We start from the raw sequence: 22,354 nt of genomic DNA on the forward strand, positions 1-22,354 counted from the left end.
GGTGCTCTTGGCTGTGGTGGCAGAAGTATGAGGCTGGTTGCTTACATCTTGATGGACTAGAAAGCAGAGGGGCGGAGCTATCAGCCTTAAACCTGATTACCTGTGACCCAGTTCCTCAAGCTAGGCCCTACCCCCCTCAAGGTTCTACTCCTTCCTAAACAGCACCATCAGTTGAGAACCAAGTATTCAAACAAAGGAGCCTATGGTAGTGTAAAATATCCAAACAATAGTACCTGACCCCAGTGCCAGCCTCTTCTTAGGACAGGAAGGGAAGCCATGCCTTTGTGGGTGTTCTCTGGACTCAGTCTGACCATTTTCCACCAAGCACTGCAAGCAAAAGCCTGGCTCCAGCAGACTTAGTGAGGTGCCTGGGCAGAAGGCAGGGCTGGGGCACCCCGTCTCCACCCTACTATGTGATCTACGACCGACTGCTAACATAGACTAAGGCTTGTCTCTCTAAGAGTCTCACTTTTCAGTCTGGAAAAGAAAGATACAGAGTATATGACTAGTCAGGCCTGTTATTTACTCCATATTCTAGGAGATTACTGCATCCTCAATGTTCATGTTGTCCCAGGACTTGAAAAGTAGTGGCTGATGTGGCCAGAAAGGCTTCTCAAGGAAGAGGCTGGGCAAGAGAAAGAGGCTGAGCGAGATGCAAAATCGCCCTAGGAGAGCAGCCCTTGGGACCAGGAGGGAAGGGGGCAGTTCTGCTCCCACTCTGCACATGTGAGCTTACTAAGTGCAGCCCGGCCCGGGAGTTCCCTTTCTGTCGTCTCAGGAGTAAGCAGATGAGCAGATTTGGGCTGAGAGTGCCAGAGGCTCCAGGATTTATAGGAAACTTGGAAAGCCTAAGAAGTCAACAGTACAGAGCAGAGGCCACCAGCTGCTAGACTAGGGAACCCTAGGGTCACTGAGGCAGAGGCCACGTTTACTTACTCACTTTTTACCTCTGGGCACTTGAGGTGCAGACAATGCATACTGTTGATTCTGAGCCATTTCACACACCCCCCCCCTCCGTTACTATAGGTACTCTGGTGATGACCACAGAGTGGGCGCTAGGTCCTAGCTCTGTCCATTACCCATCTCGCCCAGCTTCTCTGTCAAATGTACTCCTGACCAAGTGTAGCACGCTGTGTGGAAGGTGTCAGTTTCCACACCCATCCCTGAACGTTGCCTGGAGACGTGACTTCTCTGGGCCCATCTGGACTTTAAATGGCGAATGCCAGCTGCAAGAGGGCTGCCAAAATGACACAAAGCCTCAGTGGTCTCCACAGCCAGGGCACCAGAGAGGATGGCCGTCATCTGACTCACCAGGGTACAAACACAAGGATGATTTACTACCTGACAGGATGGATGCGGTCACTTTGGCCAGCACCTAACCACATCCCTGCCAGGGTCTGGCAAGAATTATTTTTCCATTTTTAAATAGGAACAAACAGAAATGATAAGACATTTTCCAATGAGGGGGACACTAAAACTGATTAGCCTTGGAAAAATTGTCCCCAAAATAACAAGACAGCTCACCGTCCTCTATCTGGATGGGAAAGAGGGGTGGGTCTTACTGTCCAGCACGAGGCCCCACTCAGCCATTCCTCTCCACATCTGTGCTTTGCTGGTAAACCAGCACAGGGGAAGCCCTGTATCAAGGTTGCCTGGAAGCAAGCTTTCACTATTGTTTGTTTGAGTAACACCCCCCCTGCCCCCACGCCCTGTCCCCCACCAAGTGCTCTCAACTCAGACCCTAGAAAGATAGTGACCAGGCTGGGGACAGTGTGGCTGTGCAAAGAGGAAGGTTTCCACTGCAGAGTTCCTGGGGAGAAGAGAGGCACAGCAGGCGCTTTCGTTCCCTGCACAGAGCTCTCACCATTTCCCGATTCAGTGCAGAATAAATCAGCATCAAGATCAGAGGCATGGCCTCAAGAGTTCCCAGTCAGTGCTGAGAGGAGAGGAGCGTGGGAGGTGCTGCTCACCTGCCTTGGAACAGGCACTGAGCTCATTTGTATGTGGTCCCTGCTATGCATCAGGCTGTGGCTGACACAAAATGGGGGCCTGCAGTCTTGGACAATGACTCGGAGGGAGACGAGAAAATTAGAATAAGTTAAAGCATCCACCATCACTCCTGCGGCTATTCTGCTCACAGAGACGTGTTCAGACTACAGATTCAGGAAAGGTAATGGTCACTTTATGCTTTAACCTGGTATGGTCACACCCAGAGGTGACCTGTTACTGGCACTGTGATCCAGCATCAGTCCTATGCCCCTGTTACAGGCAGTTCTTGTTCTGGCTGTACACTCTGCTAAAAGGAAGGCCCCTCTTTCCTAAAGAATGGAGGAGGGGCAAGTGCACAGGGAACCTCATGCTTGTATCCTGGGGGCCTGGAGGAGTCTCGTATTTCCCATGTGACTTTCATGCTGCTGTTTTGGGAGGAAGGTCAGGTACTGAGGTGAGGAGCTTATGCTAGGCCAGAACCATGTCTACATCCCTGAGGGCAGACAAGAGGTTGGCATGATTGCTGTAGAGGAAACATGACATGTCCTGGTCAGACAGATCTCCAGTGCATGTCAGAGCTATGTTCTAGATGCTGTTGCTTCTGCTCCGAATTGTCTACTCTTAGCCACTACTCTTTCTGGCCCTGGCCTGGGCAGTTCTGCAGTTCTTCCTTTCCCGGTTCCTTCAGCCCTGCCTCTGCTCAGCACCATAGCATCTTCTGAGGCGTGGCCTTGAGTGTTCTTTATCCATGGTCCCTCTGATGTCTCTCTGCTTCCCTCCTTAACAGCAATTCCCTCTCTGGCCCATGAGTGCAAGTGATATATATAACGGCCAGAATGGCTCTCTGGAAGAAAAAAAACCCAGATGTGTGGCATTTGCCATTTTCTACAAAGTAAGTCCTTCTATCAAGACTAGCTTCATGCTATCGATGTGAGCTTGCTGTTAGAGAAGGCTATGCTTTTTGGCTTCAGCGCTGGGTAAGTGAGACCAGTCCCCTTCCAAATGCTGGTGTGCCTTCAGGTGACACTAGAGTCGCCAGACACCAATATCAGTGTCCAAACCATACTGCTCTCTTGAGGGTTGAAGGGAACAGCACAAACCCCAATTTCCTTTCAGCACTGAGAATACAGAGGGGCACAGGATGAACTTTCTTTAGCATGGAGCAGCTCTGGTAGGGGCCCCAGGCTCTATGCATCTCCCTAGGAATGCGTCACCCTGGAAACATGGCTAACTCTCTGCAGCTTCCCCCTGGTTGCCAGCAACATGACCTCTGAGCTTGACTTCCCAGAGATCCTTCTGAGCTGACAGCTCTGTTGCCTGTGATGCTTGCTGGTGGGTGTGCAGGCATCTGAGTGAGGTAGTGGTGGCTGGAGGGGGCTGCTGCCAGCAGGAAGCTGGTGACTGTAGCTGGCTCTTTAATCAAAGGCACAAGTGTATTTGTTACCTTTGTATAAAACGCAGGCGGCAGGTAAAGAATTTAACAGCTTGTGGGAGTTCTAATTAGAGAGCCAATTATAACTCGATTGACCTGCCTTGCTTTGGAGGGCCTGGAGACTCGCATGTTGTCCTTAGGAAGAAGCAGATTTTGCTTCTATTTTGTTCTGGGAGATCTCCGCAGGGATCTTTGGCTCCGGCCCCATGCATCTGTCTAGATCTGGCAGCCTGGTGCAGAGGATGAGAGAGAACCTGCAGGGCCCTGGACTCCTATAGGGAGGGGCCGAGCTTCTTTATTTATGAAGACACAGCATCCACTGTCAGAGGCTGCTCTGTGGCAGGCTAGTGGCTTCTGCTGCATTTAGAAGGACACTGGCCAGAATTTCAATTATAGATCTAATCAAGAGTCAACTCTTGGCTAGGCAGGATCCCAGGCCAGTGTGTGTGTGTGTGTGTGTGTGTGTGTGTGTGTGTGTGTGCTCCTCTCAGCAGATCACTGTTGTTACCAGCCTGGAGAACAGGCACCATACGTCTTCATACGTCTAAACATTTGTCATTTGACACACCTGCAGGCCTCTAGCTCACATGTGAGATCATGGCTTACTCCTGCTAGGGTGGTCACCACCATCCCTCATGGAGAGAAGAACCGAGGCCCAGAGGAGGAAGGCAACTTGCCCAGAGGCCTCAGCTCTTTTGTGTGGAAACTGTGTCTAATTCAAGCCATGTCTGCTCCTGATGTGTAGCCAAGAGAGGCTGTGCTGTCTGAGCTCCTCCTTCTGCACGGTGTAGGAGCAGGGCTGGCCGAATCCCGCATGGAGAGCAGAGAGGACTGAGCTCAAGGACGTGGGATCTGGTAGAGTCACAGCCAAATCCCTTCTACAGGGACGAGCAGTGGCACCCGCATGATTGACTGGTCAGAGCCTAGATTTCCCATGAGTGTTACTTCTCTCCTGCTCCCTAAGTGCTGGCACGCCATGGACTGTGCTCTTGGCCTCTCTCTTGCTTCCTCTCTATGATTTTTGCCTTAGCTTCAGCTATTGCCTGTTGCCAACCCCAAGTCACTGACCCAACCTAGTCGTGTGTGGCCTGCTATCACTAGGTAATTCTTCCTGGAGCAGGTGCCTGATGCCAGGCTAGCACTCTCCAGTCCATGCACCAAGCCTTACTGGGCTTCCCTGCTCAGCACTTCTCATCTTGAACTGTCCTTAAGGATTCTGTTTCCAGGTTACCAGCCCAGAGCATGGTCTCTCTACAGCGCAAATATAATCACATTGGCTTGGCTGTTTAGATTTTATCTTGCACAATTTCAAACCTCCAGAAAAGCAGAAAGGCTAGTATAACAAACTAATAGCCAAAGTTAACAGCTGCTAAACCTTTTCCTTATAAAGAAAATTGTGGTGTGTGTGTGTATGTGTGTACATGTGCACATGCTCGCACCATGCTATGCTTGCATAAATCAGAGGGCAGCTTTTGGAGTCGGTTCTCTCATGGGTCCTGAAAATTGAACTCAGGTTGTCAGGCTTGGTGGCAAGCACCTATTGATTCACCCCACTGGTACTGCTAACTTTCTTCTATATTAGCTTAATTAATCTATTTTGGGGGAAGGGTGATTATTTATTATAAGTGACAGGCATTTTTATCTCTAAACCCCCTTTAAAATTAAGGATTTTTTTATAACCACTTGAGCATCTCAGACTCACAACTGTATAGTACCCTCAGAAGCGATGTAGTCAGGACTCCTGGTACAGCCGTCAACGGCATCCGCCTTGTTCCTTCCTAGTTGGTTTCTGCTAAAATGAAGAAGCTGTGATGATCTCGAGTCTGCAGTTCATCTAACTCACTGGTGAGGTGAGGTCTGAAGGCACACACCTGCCATGTGTCCATTTTGGACTTCTATTTGTTATTCAAAGAGACCTTCCCACGGGAGATGGCTTCCCAAAAGCTTTGGGCCTAAAAGTTTTACCATTCTTCTGCAAGTCCAGAAATCAAGTGGAGCTGACATGGCCCAAAAGGAGCCCACAGCACTCAGCAGGGAGTTCAGAACATGGTGGCAGTCATACGCTTAACCCATGTTCAAAGGTAGGTAGCAGGCTAGGGAGGGAGGCAGAGTGAAAGAAACTCAGGATTAAGATGCAGGGGCCAGGAATTTGTAACAGGAGTTGGAACCATTATAGGGAAACACAGACCAACCCAGGCAAAAAACCTCCATGTCTTTCCCAAGCCAAGAAGTTTCCTGTATGCAACAGGAAGGCAGAAGAGCCTAGCTGGTATGCTGTATTGGAGTAAGAGGACAGCATTTCTAAGGATAACGGCATGGGTAGGATATATCAGATTTGGAAACATTTAGGTACTGAGACTGAATTGGCTGCCAATCACCTAAGACTTCAGAGCAAAATCAGAAGTAAGCAGAGCTCTGGTATTTCCCTCCAGCTGAGGTGAAGAAAGACCTAATGCTACAGGGCACCACACAGCTGAGGTGAAGAAAGACCTAATGCTACAGGGCACCACACAGTTTGCTCTTGGGAGCCTGTCCTGCCCTAGGTTGCTTTTTGGGTCTGTGACTACAGTCCCTAGGGAGAGCCAGGTCACCAGATGCCACTTCTTCCTGGCCAGTGTAGAGACAAGTGTTGCTGGGTTGGAGGGCTCCAACAAAAGGAAACTGCCTCTGGAGGAAGTCCCTGCCCCGAGGGATGCTTCAACTATAGGGTTAGGGTAGGGACAGCTGGGCTATGCTGGACAGGAGCCAAGTGATAACAAGCAGGTTCTCTATGCCCAGGGGGCATCCCATTTGCTTAAAGGAGAACACAGATGCCCAACACCCCCAAAATGGTTATGAACTAAACATAAGTAATTTAAAAAAAAGAATTTAAGAATCTTGGAGACACAACTGTTATCACTTGTGACACTTGCTGCTCTGTCCCTGCACCAATCGTGCCCTCGGATATTCACTGCATCTTGCACTGGCTGTTTCTAGAGTTGCCACATGCTCCAAACCAGACCGTGAAGCCCCCATCAGGGGAGCCCATTCACAGAGCAACCCCAGGGCCCCGAGGCCCTGGACAGGAGCCATGGATGTTTTCCTCAAGAGGACGTGTTCTATTCACAGCTGTGGACTCATGGAAATCACAGAGGAAATCTACACCTAGCAATGACAGTGATGACAGCTCATCCTATATCGAACCTATACAGTGACACACGTGGGTCCTGCACCTACTCCGTCTACCGTGAGAAAGTGGAAGTTTACAAGTGATGGACCCTTCAGTTGCTCAGCATTTGCATACCACACTCCAGGTCCTAGGTTCAATCCTAAAAACATTTAGTCAAAAAAAAAAAAAAAAAACCAACAACAACAAAAACCCAACCCAACCCAACCCCAAACAGAACTGAACCAAAGCAAACCAAACAAAACCCTCAAGTAACAAAGCAACAAAGAAGGCAACAGAGCTGGGACCTGGCAGCCGTTCTAACGCACCCGCCACTGAGGCTCCGACTCCTCATGCTGACAACAGCTCAGGCTTGCCCTGATTTGTGCTAACTTACAGTGTGACCAGGGCAGGTCACCTAGAACCGCTTTGCTCTCCAGTATCAAGAAATTCTCTATTTCACTAAATAGTGTAACAATGGGTATGACATACAACCTTTCAAATTATACTGTAGTGAAAAAGTGAGATGTAGGTAGGGCTAAGTACTAGCTGAAAGGCCTTAAATTGTCAATGAGGCTAAAGTGCTACATGGACCACTAGAAAGAGTGGAGATAGAACACACTGCAGCGGTGACCCATCAGCTAGAAGGGAGCGTGTTCCCCTCTCTGACCAGGCACTTAAGCCCAGCCATGTTGAGTAGAGAGAGTAGGCAGAGACAACTGCAGGCTTATTAGGGACTCAGCAAGTACACAGACAGACAGACGGCTGGGGAGGCATCTAAACAGCTCACAGGCCTTCAGAGAAGTTGCTCTCTCTAGTTTTCAAAGCAGTTTTATAGTTCTACAAGAACACAAGACAATTACTAGATGAAAGAGCCTTAGTAGCAGACTGCGGGGCGGGTTTTGCTGTGTCAGTCATTCTTTCTGTGCATGGGAAGAAAGCTGACACTGGATGAAAGAGAGGCTTCTGAAGGGAGGAGGGCCTTCGAGTTCTATTCCAGGAGCTCCTGTGCCTTAGCAGAGGCTTCTCCCAAGAGAAGCGGGAGGTCAGAAGGTAATCTTGGACTGTTAGTGTCAGTCAGACCAATGCAGGAGCAGAGGCTGCCAGGCCCTACAGCCCTAGTCTCTCTCTGCCCAACAGGAAGACGCTGGGAGACAAGACTTCTGATGATAAATCATAAGACACCACAACTGCCTCTATCTCAGGGGACAGACAGACACCTCCAAGGATGGGAGACAAAACCCACCAAGTTTCATGAAGCCAATGTCAGCTTCCTTATTAAGAGAGGTTTCCCTTGTTCCCTGCCTCACAGCCACCACGCCCTACAGGAGGAAGTTTTGTCACAGTAAACAGGCTTGAAAGCTTGAAGACAGTTTAAAGACAGCGCTCACATCAGGTCTCCATTTGAAACTTCAGAAGAGAGGCCATTATGGCAGAACAGTGTGTGGACAGCTTTGTTTTGATGGGACACCTTAAGAGTTGTTCGAAGAACTGAACATGGAGGCGTAGTGCAGGTGCCAGGTGCCAGCAAACCTCGTTTTGTAAAGCCTGCCATCCACACAGGGCAGCAAGGGGCATTCCTAGCACCATAGGCTCTTCCTGCCATTAATGCCCTCCCTTTTGAGTTTATGCACCTGTGGCCAGCCCAGAGCCTATGCTTCAGAGAACAAGAGGCCCAGGAAAGCCCTCACAGACAGCCTGTGTATCCCTCCTCCCCAAGAGAACCCCCGGACTGTGCTCTGCACTGAGCAGTGACCTCCTGCAAGCAGCTGCAGGTGGCAGGCTCCCTCCCATCCCTCACCCCTCACATACTGTTACCTTATCTTCCTCTAGGGAACTCTGAAGCCTTGCACCTTCCTAATCTCACTGTCCTCTCTGAGCTATCACTGAATGACAATGGCTCCCATCCTTTTCCTGTCCCTGGCATGTCTTGAAGCATCAACGTTCATGGGTAGATCTCTTTATGCTTTTGGTTTGCTGTCCTCAGCTGGTCTCTGCCTTGTCTAGCCTTGTCTTGGAGAACTGCTCATTCCTCTGGGGCATACACTGATTCTCTCTGCTTGCTTTTTGTGCTGGAGGTGAATGGTGGGAGCAGTGTTGATTAAGCTATCCTAGGGCAGAGACCCCAAAAGTAGACAGTTCCAGCTGTCCTGGTCAGAAGCCGGAAGTGGTCTTATTTCTTTCTGTCTTGGCCAGAGGGGACTTGGGTTCCTGATCAGGTTTTTTGGCCATCTTTCTTCCCTTTCACACGACCTAAATGAGCACCCTTGCCTGGAAACTATAAGTGAAGATGTGGCTGAAACTGAGAGGCAGCGGACTTCTTACCGGTGGACCCATGCCTCAGTCCAGTTTCTTCCAAAAGACCCTTAGACTAAGCATCTCTATGGTACCCCATTTTCTAGGACTCATTCCTGCTGTATGATGGAAGCTCTGCCTCTTTCTCTTACATTCCCAACTACAATGAAACTCCTTGTCAAGCTCACTCTCCTGTTTTCTGTGAATGTCACTGAGTTCCAGAGACAAGGACCTAGAAGCCACTGGTCCCAAGTTGTTCTGGTGGCTGTTGGTTAGTCTAGGACTCTAGCACTGTTATGCTAATCTGGGATGGGAGAGAAAGGTTTCATGTTTCTTAAAACCCACATTTCCTGCATCAGTGTTAGCTGGCCCCTGCTGTGGTTCACTGTGCACTGCAGCCCCTCCCCGCCAGCTTCCCATCCTCTCCTATGTCTTTGCCCCCCATGTTGTCCACTCAACAGACCTTGAATGAGCCCCATGTCTGCTCCTGTTTCCTAGCGTTTTCTCACCCTGTCAAGCACTGCGGAAGCAGGCCCAAGCCTCCTGGTGACCCTCATGGTCCCTGCTTGTTGCCCAGCAACACCTTCCCTTCTGGTCTTACTGTTTTCCCTTCTCAAAGGCTTTCTGGCTCCCTTCCACCTTTGCTTCAGAAAGCCCCTATTCCTTTCTTACCTGTCCACCTTACACATTGCTCTCAAAGGCCCAGGCTGATGTGATCAGAGGGCAGCCAGACGTCCCTGTTTGTAGAACTTGTTCCTGTCCTGGTAACTGTGTCCTTGGCTGTACCGTCTCCATGCCTGTCCTTGGCCTGCACAGTCTGGCTCCAGCAGACAATCTTCTCCCCGAGGCCACCCCTAGCCACCACTGTGTACCTTCCTCTCCTTTCTCTCCATTCAAAATACAGAATGGCCGCTTTGGGAAAAGCCTGCCCATGTTTCATTAATGCATTGCAGGCATGGTGAGCTAGACTTTTAACATAGCAAATAAATGCAAATTTATACACTTATGCAAACTAACATTAGAAAATATTCCTTTGGGTTTTCTTGGTAAAAGTCTGATCACTTTGAGAATACCTCCACAGCTTTCAATTCCTTGTCTCATAAACTTATTGCTTGCTTAATAACTGTCCACACCCAGCCCCTGACCCCTGGTCTGGGCTAACTAATTACTACTGGGCAGCACCTTTGTTTTTTCTACCTTCTCACCATATGTGATGGCTGTAACTGTTAGAGATTACCCATTTCCCTTGGGTTTCATTTCCATTGATCTCTCCAGTCTGACTTTCCACTCGCATTCATCAATGCAGCAAGTGCTGCTGACTTCTCTAGAAGGTAGGGAGGCTCTATTCTTAGTGTCAGCCCAGGTCCCCTGCATGTGTCCTGCAGCTCACTGTGCCCTCTGTCAGCTGCCAATGTTCACCTGTGACAGACAACATGGCTTTCTGCCTGCCAGACAACTCCTGGCAACTTCTCCGTTCCATTCTGAGCACTGGGGCTGCTGTGGACAAATCTTCTGTCCTCAGGTTTTCTGTGCCCCATGGTGTACCTCACGGGCCTCCTTATCCTGGGACCTTCTTGGTTTTATGGTAGTTCTGCTCCATGTTCTTCCAACTGGTACTCCTGACCTTTATGGGCCCTGGTGTGGCACAGTGTGCTGTGGCCTAGCCTCCCGAGGTGGCTCTTGCTCTCTTGTAGGTACTGGGAAACTCAGTGCTCATCACTGTTTTTGTCTTTTGCTGCCTGCATAGACCTGGCTGCCCATCTCCTCCCTGCATGTCTGCTGTCTGCTTTTTTCTTTTTTCTTTTCTTTTTTTTTTCCCCATTTTTAAAAAATTAGGTATTTTCCTCATTTACATTTCCAATGCTATCCCAAAAGTCCCCCATACCCTCCCCCTCACCCCCTACCCACCCACTCCCACCTTTTGGCCCTGGCGTTCCCCTGTACAGGGGCATATAAAGTTTGCATTACCAATGGGCCTCTCTTTCCAGTGATGGCTGACTAGGCCATCTTTTGATACATATGCAGCTAGAGTCAAGAGCTCCAGGGTACTGGTTAGTTCATAATGTTGTTCCACCTATAGGGTTGCAGATCCCTTTAGCTCCTTGGGTATTTTCTCTAGCTCCTCCATTGGGGGCCCTGTGATCCGTCCAATAGCTGACTGTGAGCATCCACTTATGTGTTTGCTAGGCCCCGGCGTAGTCTCACTAGAGACTGCTATATCAGGGTCCTATCAGCACTCTTTTTTCTTTTCTTTTTTTTTTTCGAGACAGGGTTTCTCTGTGTAGCCCTGGCTGTCCTGGAACTCACTCTGTAGACCAGGTTGGCCTTGAACTCAGAAATCCGTCTCTGCCTCCCAAGTGCTGGGATTAAAGGCATGCGCCACCACTGCCCGGCTGCTCTCTGAGTTCAGAGACTCACAGACTAGCCTGGTTCCTGTGAGGTGTGTAGACTCCTGTGAGCCATCGTGTAATTAGCCTCTAAGAGCAGCTGGTGCTAACATTCTCAGTTGTTGTATGGATGAAGAAACTGAGGCACAAGGAGAGGACCATCTTGCCCCAAAGCTCCAAAGGCAATGAGATTCTAGCCCAGGCCTGTCCAGAACCTGTAGCCATGCAATAAACTGTAAGCCACCTTCTTGGTCTCTCAGACACTAAAACCCTGCTCTGCTTTAAGTAGCTGGGGCAAGGTCTCTTGATATTTCAAGGCTAAAGACCTGTGGATCCCCGGGATTCTCTGTAGGTACTAGAGGACCCAGCATCCCAGAAGGAGGAATTTTGCCCTTGGCTGTGGATGGGCTAGCCTCAGCTGTGGCTAGCTGAGGTTAGGGGAAAAAACACCGGCAGTGAACGTCATGTACAGGATCACTGGAAGGAGTCTTGCAAGCTCTTTGGGAGTTCCTGACCACAGGTACTGGAGAGAGCTGCTGAGCAAGAGAAGCTGAACTGCCCCAAATCTGTAAGCAGGCTGCCCCAAGCCTGCCTCCATTCTGATGAAGACACCAGGGTACACCGGGTCTGAGATCTCAGGGTCTGAGATTAGTATGTCCCCACTGCAAGACCACCAAGGTGGCTAGTGTCATCAGGCCTGGGGAGGCTCAGAGGCCCTGCCTGGCTCTCTTCCCCTGTGTTGGCCAACTGGCTGGTTCCTCAGAAAGGAAAGCATTTGCCAGGAGCTTGAAGAGCTAAGGGGGAAACCCAAAACCTCTCCTGAGGTGACTTTCCTATTGATCTTTTGTCTCAAGTGTTTCCCTTGGGGATGAACAAGAAACACTTCTCTGAATAATTCACCATTGGCCCTGAGGTAGAAGCGCACTTCTTTTTAATAAGGACCAAGCACTTTGTGTTGATTTAATTCTTCTGCAGTGTTCTAGCAAAGGCTGGGAGACTGAAAAGCTCTTAAAACTTCTCTCTTTCAATAGTGAGACAAAAATTAAAAGCCATGTAATATCTTTAATCAAACAGAGTGATGTTTAGATAATATGTAAAAGTATTTATAAAGCTGTCGAGTTCTCATAGAAGGAAGTGAAAAAGGTGAGTGACTGTCAGTATTACCAGGCTTGGTCTATCTTTGAAACTGAAGATGACTGCCTCTGGTTTTCTGTTTAGTGAACATCTGCTAGGTACTAGGGACTCACGAGGCTTTGTACTCAGCCATTTTGTTTAGTTCTCACGCAGCCCACGTGAGTAAGTAGCCACCCAGTCACAGAAATGCCATGGGTCCTGGAGGTTAAACAACAAACAGGTTCAAATTCAGACCTAACCCAGTGACAGCTCAGTCCCCTGTCACAGCTCAGTCCTCTGCACTGTACAGCACCAATGAGAAACGGGGAGGCGGTAAGGGCTATGGGGTCCTTCTGAGCACATTTTACCATTAGTTACAGAACCATGTCCTCTTAGTCCTAAACATACAGCCAGTCTAACAGAAGGACTTCTTGCAAAAAGAGCATGGAGGTACAGAGAGATTCTGGGTTCTTCTTGGAGCTAAAGACCGTGCGAGGCTCAACTGGGACCTGATGTCTGTCCCAGGATTCTGTGTCTAGTTCCCCTGACCCCATCTCACACACCTTTGTCTGATGAGGCATGAGCTCCTGAGGGCCACAGATGTGAGAGACAAGGCAATCCCTTTCCCATGGGCTGTTAGACAAGAGAGACCCTCTGCTAAGAACCAAACTGCCTCAGAACCTGAACCTGGTGCCCTGGCGCAGAGGAAGTCCTGTGGCTTGCCACCGACTCCGAAGACAGGCCTTCATGTTCAGCTCCGAGTCTCACAGGCTGGAGACATGGACAGAAATGCCCTGTTGTGGAGGGCGTCCGTGCACATCCCTGCTAGCCACAACCTTCTGGAATGATACCAAGCTGGCAAGTGGCCTACTCTAAGACCTCTCAGAGATGGCTGTCCCCAGACGTGGAGCAGCAGGGAGATGTGCTCTTTTCTCACTTGGGCACCCAGGGAAGGACACATGTATCTCTGAAATTGCCTCAGGTATACATGGGGTGGAAACTGGCCAAACACCTCCCTTCTGGGCAACATGGGGGCACTCCTCCCTTCCTATAATGGGGTGCAGCCTACTGGACAGTACCTTGGAGGCGAACTCGAGTCTCTGGCTCCCTCAGGAGTATGTGGTATGGATACTCCCTTAAGGTGGTTACTGTAAGCACTGCAGATGTCCAGATGACAATGATGGTGACCAACCACAGGGTGATACTGATTGCTCACTTAATTGACCCTTTGCACCTAATAGTACCTTAGGTAAGACAGTTGGCTATGCACTGTCACCTCCCAGGGTGTCACAGGATCTGCCTGTTGGCTTTGTGCCATATTATGTTTCGACAGGCTAACTGTACTTTGCCCTGGGAACCAGTGGGTATGAGGGTCGTAGGCTACCTGCTGTGTCCGAGGAGAGTTGCAATCCAAGAAATGGGAACCCTGGCTGGGCCTCAGACTCACCAGTCGCTGCATGCTCTTCACATGAGTAGGGCTGATGGATAAGGCTTCTTCGTACCACCGCCGGGCCTCATCAAAGTGTCCTCGAAGCTCAGCAACCTGGCCCCGCATGTAGAGGACATTGTGGGACATTGGGAAGAGGTTGGCAGCTTCTTGGGTACAGGCTGTAGCTTCCGCAGGCTTTCCAATGCCAATGTAGACCTCAGCTGTGGGAGCAGAGCAGAAAACAGATGCTGTCCTGGATCACTGCCCTCAGAGACCCTGTGAGCGGTTGGTACTCAGCTTCGGGACTTTTATATTCCCCTATGGGAGTTTGGCACAGCTCAGAACCAGCTGTCCCCTACTACCCTGGACATGGCCATAGGCCAGCAGTCTTTTGTGACCACTTGTGCACAGGTCATTTGTGCTTTGGTCCTTGAAGGGCAGACATATGTCACTACCAACCTGAAAGCAGTGAGGGCTGCCTGGGCTTTGCCCCAATCTCTGAGGACAGTCGTCCCAGGGTCTACTTAAAGCCCTTCAGCATGGGGACAGACGCTACCCTTAGCTCTGCTCATCACAAAGGGTTGAAATGAGCTGGGGGACAAGTGGACCAGAGGCACACAGCCAAGCACTGAAAAGGGCTCTGCCCTCTGGAGCTTGCTCTTCAGAGGCTAAAGGATGCCAAAGGGGCTTTCTGGGGGCTTAGCACATCCAGAAGGGGTATCCGTTATGAAACTCCAAGGAGCAGTCTGCTAGAACATTCTGAGAACTGAACTTGGTTTAGCTGCTGGCAGATCTATCTTTCAAGTCACCTGTATGTGGCAGGAGGGTTGGGTGAGAGAGCACAGCACTGGCTAGTCTCTATCACTTGGGACAAGCCAACAGGCACATAGACCCCTCTCACCCTTTCCTTTTACCCCAGACCTCCTGGAGAGACACCATACAGGGCAGGATGCACACAGGGGGTTTGGGGTACACAAGTGTTGAGAACATGCCTGCTGTGTTCCCTGGAGCATTCCCTTTCATACAAAATTTAAGAAGAGGCAAGCACTGGAGTGGTTTCCTGTCACACTTCCAAGCCTTCAGGGCCCAGGCAGGCCCCATCCTCCCCAGCCTCCATTTCTCCAGTTGCTTTGCTCTGTCTGTGAGGGTTGGCAGTGAGAAGAGGTGGGGATTCTGTTGTAGTATTGGTTTTCTCTGAACATTTCTGGGACAGACCCAATGATGGGCCTTATAGTCCCTAAGCTGAGCACACTTATGCCTGCTCTCATTGATGGCTTAGCCAAATGTCTTTGCCAGGGTCTTAGCCACACAGCTTCTCCTTGTCTCTGGATCTGTGCCTGGTTGTGCCAGTCTGTCAAGAGTCATTCCTTCCCAGTGGCTCAGTGGGAGAGTGAGACACCTCAGTCCTTCTAGGCCATGACCCAGTGGTTCTGACTCAGGAATTTTCTTGGGTGGAGTCTTAGAGTCCTTGACTCATTAATGGGAGGAGCCAAAGGCCTGCCAGGCAGAGCACTGCCACCACACTGCCAAGCTATGTTCTTGGTGCTCTATGCTGGGCTGAGCCCTCCCCGCTCCCCATCTACTTACACACAATTCTTGTGTTTAGGTGCTGGCTGGTCTTTAATGGGTTATCTGAATTGTCATTAGCATCTTTGCCAGCCATTTTTCACACCCAGGCTTCTTATCCTATCCACCTCCCCAGGTCCCCTGTGCCGACTGATCCACTGGGACTTTTCTTGCAGGGATGGTGCACTCTCTGCCTACAGTTGCTGTCACTCACTCTGCCTGCATCCCTGGTGGATGGTTTTAGTCCACCCCTCCTTAGTGGACTGATCTTGTCTGGGCCCCTAGCAACTCCTTCCCTGCAGATCCATTGGATAACTTGTCTTTATGTCACACAGCCTTCAGCAGAAGAGTTTTTTCCTGGGCCTGGGGCGATGGTTCAGTAGGTAACCTTGCTGTATAAGCATGGGGAACCCAGTTCAGATCCTCTGACCTATCTAAAAAGCCAGGTGTCCATAACCCCAGCTCTGTGATGTGATAAGAGACAAGAAGACCATTGGGGCTTGCTAGCTTGCCAGCATAACCCAAAATGGCAGATTCCAGGTTCAATAAGACTCCGTCTCAAGAAAACAGAATTGACAGCCACAGAAAAGCCACCCAGAACCCTCTGGTTTCCAAACACCAACGCACACATGCATATAGCACACATAGACATATCCCTCTCTCATACAGACATACACTCAGATCCCCCTAGTGATTAGTGTTTGTTGCATACTGAGCAGCTCACTATGTGATCTAGTGTGAATTTCCTTATTTTGCTCAGTGGGATGAGAACTAACTTGCCTGTGTCCTACCTGCAAGAGCTAGGAGCCAGAATTATGTGTGTGGTGGCAATCAGAGCTGTACATACTCTATCATGGAACTACATGTGTGTGTGCTAGCAATCAGAGCTATACATACTCTATCATGGAGCTGCACCCCCAGTCCTTATCTTATGTTTGATTTGGGGGCTCACTAACTCCTTAGGCTGGTTCTGAACCGACTTTGCAGTCCAGACAGGCATGGATTTGCTTTTATCTCAACAGTGAGATAAACAGCAAACACACACTCTCAGCTCTCTTCTGAGGCCCCCACCTTTTGCTGCCTTCTGTCATCCCACACTTAATTGGAGAGAGCTTTCAAAGTCCCATTCAGACCTTTCCCACTTGAATAGCTTCTTGGGGACTCTAGGATTGAGTTCAAAGATTCTAACATGGCTGCCTGAACCAGCCTAACGTGGATGACCTGACCCTGGCCACAGGACTTACTGCCTCCCCTTGGGTCCTAGAACTGCTTTGTCTTTCCCCTCTCAGAGCTTCTGCTGCCTGCAGGACTCTTTCAAGCTGTGCTGTGCTGGGTGGTACTGCACCTCTTCCATTGTTCCTCTCCAGTGCTGACCAAACTTCGATTGCTTCCTGCTTCTTGCTTTGGCAAGACTTTTTGTCCCCAAGGGTTACAGGAGCTGCACTGTTTGTTCCCAGTACTTGGCACATGGAAGTCCCAGGCTTCTGCATCTGCAGACCCTAGGAAGGCAGGGACTGAGTATCTGTCTCCATGACCACTGTGCTGCGGAGACTGGCACACAACCAGACACTCGACAACATCACAGAGAACGACGGAAGGCAGAGCTGTGGGCTGCACGGCTGGTTCTGAAGTTAGGCCTCCCGGTGGCACATGAGTCTTGCAGCCTGAGATGAGTGACCTGGCAGCTCTACCTCAGTTAGGACGGGGACTAAGCAAGTCACAGAGCTATTGGCACAGTGTCTGAACCACACCTTGTGCTTGGTAAGTGCCAGCTATACCAACGGTAAAGAGTATTAACTCAGACCCCACAGATGAAGAGGCTGGTGATGAAGGGCAGGGTTGATTCCCAGGACTCTGTGTCCAGTACACCCCTGTGTATTGGCCCATATACCACGTGTCTAGCAACTGTCTTTATTTCCTCATGATGGCCAACCACAGTTGCCTCTAGATTCTGCCGATGAACCTCATGGTGGCTGAGAGAAGCTGAGGAGGGGAAGGGGTCAAGGCTAAGGAAATTGTGACAGTATCACAGCTTCAAATTCCCAGCAGAAATCAGAAAATCTGATCTTGCACATCTAAGAATAGCTGCTGGTTTCGGCTGTGCGAGGTGCCAAAGTGAAAGCTATAATTATTAGTAAGTAACAAGCAGGAATTAACCACCTACCGCAAAGGCACTTTTAGCCGCCGCCATCCCAATGTGGGTACCCAGAAGCTGCCTGGCTTGGAAGGGGACTGGTTGGGTGCTGAATTCCGGGAGCTGTCTGACTTTCCAATGAACACAGGGAGGCCGGCTGTGTCTGGGAGAGAAGGGCTCACTCAGATGCAGTGGGTCTGTGCTGAGGTGTGCCACCGTGCTCTCCTGGTTTCTGTCCTGGAAGACTGTGCCACGTTCAGTTTTTTAGAGGGGTTCCCCTGCTACAAGGCAGGGGTGCCCTTCTCCTGTCCTTCTCTATGGGAGGCCAAGCACAAATGCTGCCACAAGATTCCTGGCACTTTTAGGAGAAAAGATTGAAATCTGGGGAGCTGATTTCTAAGTGTCATGGAAAGCTCAGATGCTGTAAAAAACATAATCCTGGGTGGGTGGGGGTACAAACAAAACAGAAGGACTGGGGAGTTGGCTCAGTTGGCAAAATATTAGTCTTATAGCATGAGTACCTGAGTTTAGTCCTCATAACTCAAATATAAAAAAGCCAGCAGACATGCAGGCATGCTGGTAGCATCCCAGCACTATGAGGAAGGGAAAGGTGGGTTCCTGAAATTCACTGGCCAGTCAGCCTAACTCACCAACTGAGTTCTAGGATTGCGAGGGATCCTGCCTCAAACCAACAAGGTAGGAACTTTATGTGGAATAATAGCCAAGGTTGTCCTCTGGCTTCTATGTGCACACATACATGTGCACCATTGTACACACACACACACACACACACATACACACACACACACACAGAGGTCTTCAATATATAGTAAGTGGCTTATGAGTGAAAAGCTGATGCTTGACATCTAAGAAGATATGTGGGTAAAGCTGTGAGCTATCAATGAAAACACCATCTTTCATGCATCCAGTTGGGATTTTGAAATGCATGGTATTGGCAAAGAGACAAAAAAATACAGTCATATGCTGTTTACTGGAATAGAAATCAGCCCAGCTCTGTGGGAGGTCATATGACTACATTCATCCAAACTAAAAAGGATGCACCGTTTGACCATCAGATCCACTCTGTGGAGCTGATCTTAGAGACAGAACAATCCGTATCAGTATACGTACTGAAGTGCTGTCTGCAATGAGAAATGATGAGAAATGATGCAGACGCAAATCCACAGTGTACTGCTGACATCATAATGCTGCCTACCGTGGAATTACACTGTGCAGTTGTAAGGAGTGTAAGTCAGCACCATGTAGGCTGACTTGAGGACATGAGGAGAGGGCAGCAGAGACGGTAGATCCTCTGGAAGGTGCCAGAACTGCCACCAGGGTCTGCAGCAGGTGACTGAGGCACAGGGACAAGGGAGCCTTTTCACTTTACATCTTTCCCACATGTTCATCTATGTGGCAGGAAAGTACGTTATCTGAAAAATTATTTAAATGAATTTGTGACACTTGTCTAAACAAACCAAAATACAAATATGCATAGCCCAAGCTGAATTGGCTACCAGGCATCTTAGGGAAAGTCTGTGGCCCTGGGGTCAGAAGCTTCCAAGATGAATGAGGAGGTGGTAAACAGAGGGGGCTCTCGCTACCCGGGAAGGAAAGGGCCCCCATAGTCAAGTGCCCCCATCCCCTGCGCCTCAGCTGGCCTGTTCTTGAGGTTCATGTGTCATGTTCACAGTTTTCTTGCCACCACAGATATGGCTCAGAAACCCCCATACAGATGGCTAGAACCTGACATTGTCTCAGAGAGACCTATCTTTCCCAACAGACTCAAATCCAGGGCCATGTCACCACAGGATCCCGTCACAAGGTCTACTACTCAGCCAGTTCACCAGAAAAACCAACCAGGTAAGACCGTGCTCCCAACACCCAGAAGCTCCACAGCTCTGGAAGTCAGGGCCTGATTCAGTTTCTCTAAACCTTGCAGAATGTGTGCACTCTGGAGTCCTGTAAGAGCTGATGATGGTCACAGGAGGAGGATGTTACCTGGTTTCCATGAACTGTCAAAAAGGGAGGTGAGCTGGGCATGGTGGTGCACGCCTTTAATCCCAGCACTTGAGAGGCAGAGACAGGCGAATTTCTGAGTTCAAGGGCAGCCTGATCTACAGAGTGAGTTCCAGGACAGCCAGGGCTACACAGAGAAACCCTGTCTCCAAAAACCAAACCAAACCAAACCAAACCAAACCAAACCAAACCAAACCAAACCAAACCAAACCAAGCCAAACTAAAAGAAACCAAACAAACACAAAAACGGGAGGTGACTTATTTTACTTCTTAGAGCAGTCAAGCACAGGCTGCACAGGGTGAACCCCCCAGTTCAGTAGAAGCCACCTGCTTTCTTTTAATGTCACCCCTCTAACCACTATGCAAACGTGTATGTTATTGACTGTGAAGAACCATCAGGAAGCAATGCTGAGGAGATTGTGCCTGGCCTCATTCATCCACAGGACACACGATGCTCACTGCATTTACACTTGTACAGCTGCCTAGAGGCTGGAAGGCAAGATTGGCATCTGCTTTCCATACTTCCATCCCAGGAAAGCCACACCTGTTAACTACCATCGAGACCGTTATTCTGAGCCTCAGTGGTGAAACTGCAAGTTACTCTGCATGCAAGCTTTGTCACTGAGTTCTTCATCATATGCAAAAAAGCACAACAGCCCTGGACAGCTGAGTGGTGATGGGGGTGGGGTGGAGTGTCAGGACCCTCTAGGCCAGTGGCTCTCAACCCTCCTAATGCTCCAACCCCTTAATATAGTTTTTCATGTTGTGGTGATCCCCAACCATAAAATTGTTTTCACTGCTACTTCATAACTGTAATTTTGCTACTGTTAATAATTGTAATGTAAATGTTTTTGGAGACAGAGGTTTACCAAAAGGGTTGAGAGTTGCTGCCCTGGGCTAACCTTTCTGGCATTGTGTAGGGCCCAGTTTTAAGGGTTCTGAGAAGGGGCTGGAGATGGTTCAGTGGGCAGAAGAACTTCCCAGACAGGCCTGACTTTGTGCTTTTCAAAAACTAGACTTCAATCCACTGTGAATGACAGCTCTGCCCTGTGCCAGCCCTGTATGTTCAGTTGGGCTTTCCTGGTCTGGTCATTAAACAACCCTTAGTTCCTCTGTATCCTCTGAGGTCACTGTCTGTACAGGGGACAGAGCAAGATGATATCAGACTCCTGTGAAGGGTATGGGCTGTTCTGGAGAAAGCTGGGAAGTAGCCTCCTGCTGGGCCCTGGTTCTCAGAGGCAGCCTGTCTTGACTTCTTTGGGGAGTGGGTGGAGGAGAAGGAAACACACACACACACACACAGAGGAATCAGCTCTCTTGTGTACTTAGATGAATATAGTTTGTTAACTTATAGCAGTGTTATGGGTTAATTAAGGATGATACACTGAGAATGTATATGGGCTAGCTCTGTGGCTGGCCACACTTTCACACATGCATATCTCCTAAAGGGACACACAAGGTAGGACATCACAGGACTGGCCCAGAGAATGAAGGCAGAAATAGATGGGTATCTTGTGGTGCCAGGCACTCTTCCTAGTGTCAGTTAGGCTCCAAGCATGTCCCTGGTGGTGGTGAGCCTAAGAAGGGGCCACCAGAGCCATGTAGATGAAGTGGTTAAACTCAAGAGATAGGTTACTGCTCTCAGAAATAGAAATATGCATTTACACTAATAACCATCACTTTCTTGGGAGCTCGCCACGTAAAATGTGTGGGTAGCCATGCACAGACACCTGTGACATGAAACCAGGGCACAGGGGATCACACTTCCTCTGGGTCGGTTTCCAGATCAGAGGCTGCTGCAACTGCTTCCCTCTCTGTAGGTTACCAGGCATGGCTGTGGAGGGAAGCAGGGGCACCAACCAGTGCCCTGCCCTGCCCTGCCCTGCCCTGCCCTATCCTACCCTGCTCTGGAGGAAGGCATCTGTGCCATCAACACTCCTGTCCCATGACCCTGGGACTTGGGGACCCAATACTTAGACATGACAAGCATCGTGCTCCTTGACCTAGCAGACAGGTACTTTTCCAACGCTGCCATATAGATGAAGAAACTGAGGCTGAGAGGTGAGGCAGAGCTGGAGTCTACCAGCAGGGAAACAGTACAGGTAGAAGGCGGCATGGGTGCAACGCTGGACCCCTCTCTAGTACGAGAACCCCTTGCCCTGAAAATCCCTCAGGGATCCCCAGTCTACTTTTCTACTGACTGCCTGGGTCAATCATAGTCATTGAGGAGGGACAAGGGAGGAGATGAAGATGCAATGTCAGTTTGGGACATGGCCACAAAAACGTTGAGTTCTTTCCAAAGCTGAGGAGTTCAGGGCTAAACAGTGGAATGGGCATCTGCGGGAGCTAGCAGTCTCAGGATCTGTGGATTGTGGGAAAGAATGGGAAGAGGCCCTTGGGGTCAAGAGTGGGAGTGGTACCTGCATGGAGCCAGATCTGTGCCAGAGTCATCCAGGGATGCAGTGGACCCTGCTTGGGAGCACTGCTCTGCAGAGATGAGGCCACTTCTGACAGTGCTTGCTCCACTCTTGAGGCTGCTACTGATGTGGCATGGACGGAGCCTGTGGGAGGTTTCAAGACTGTGTTAGGGGTTAAAGGGGGGGCGACAAACCTCATACCTGACCAATGATATCCCCTCCCAAAGACATGGGTACAAACATACACATACCCTTTCCCCAAGATGTGAGTTATTATTCTTAAAGAAGTGGGGGGCCAGCCATGACGGCCTAGAACTTGAGTTTCACCTCTGCCCAGCTGGTCCTTTAGTCAACACAAAGGGCACATGCTATGCTAAGCAGCTCCTGGAGCTCAGTCTCAGTGATGTGAGTGCCGGGGCAGGAAGGGA

At 49.7% G+C, this 22,354-nt stretch overlaps 1 protein-coding gene across 6 annotated transcripts in view; it reads right to left on the bottom strand.

The window, feature by feature from the left end:
* Ttc7b (tetratricopeptide repeat domain 7B) overlaps positions 1–22,354 on the bottom strand; it is a 215,107-nt gene that overhangs the window by 11,400 nt on the left and 181,353 nt on the right. For all 6 annotated transcript variants that reach the window (XM_021179207.2, XM_029484578.2, XM_029484576.2 and 3 more), the window contains 2 exons: positions 21,930–22,070; positions 13,809–14,011 (listed from right to left, as the gene is read on the bottom strand). In XM_021179207.2, the coding sequence (XP_021034866.1) occupies positions 13,809–14,011; positions 21,930–22,070 (344 nt within the window). The remainder of the gene's footprint in view (positions 1–13,808; positions 14,012–21,929; positions 22,071–22,354) is intronic.

This window comes from Mus caroli, unplaced genomic scaffold (genome assembly GCF_978045245.1).
Source record: "Mus caroli unplaced genomic scaffold, Mus_caroli_1 scaffold_14, whole genome shotgun sequence".
Taxonomy (NCBI): domain Eukaryota; kingdom Metazoa; phylum Chordata; class Mammalia; order Rodentia; family Muridae; genus Mus; species Mus caroli.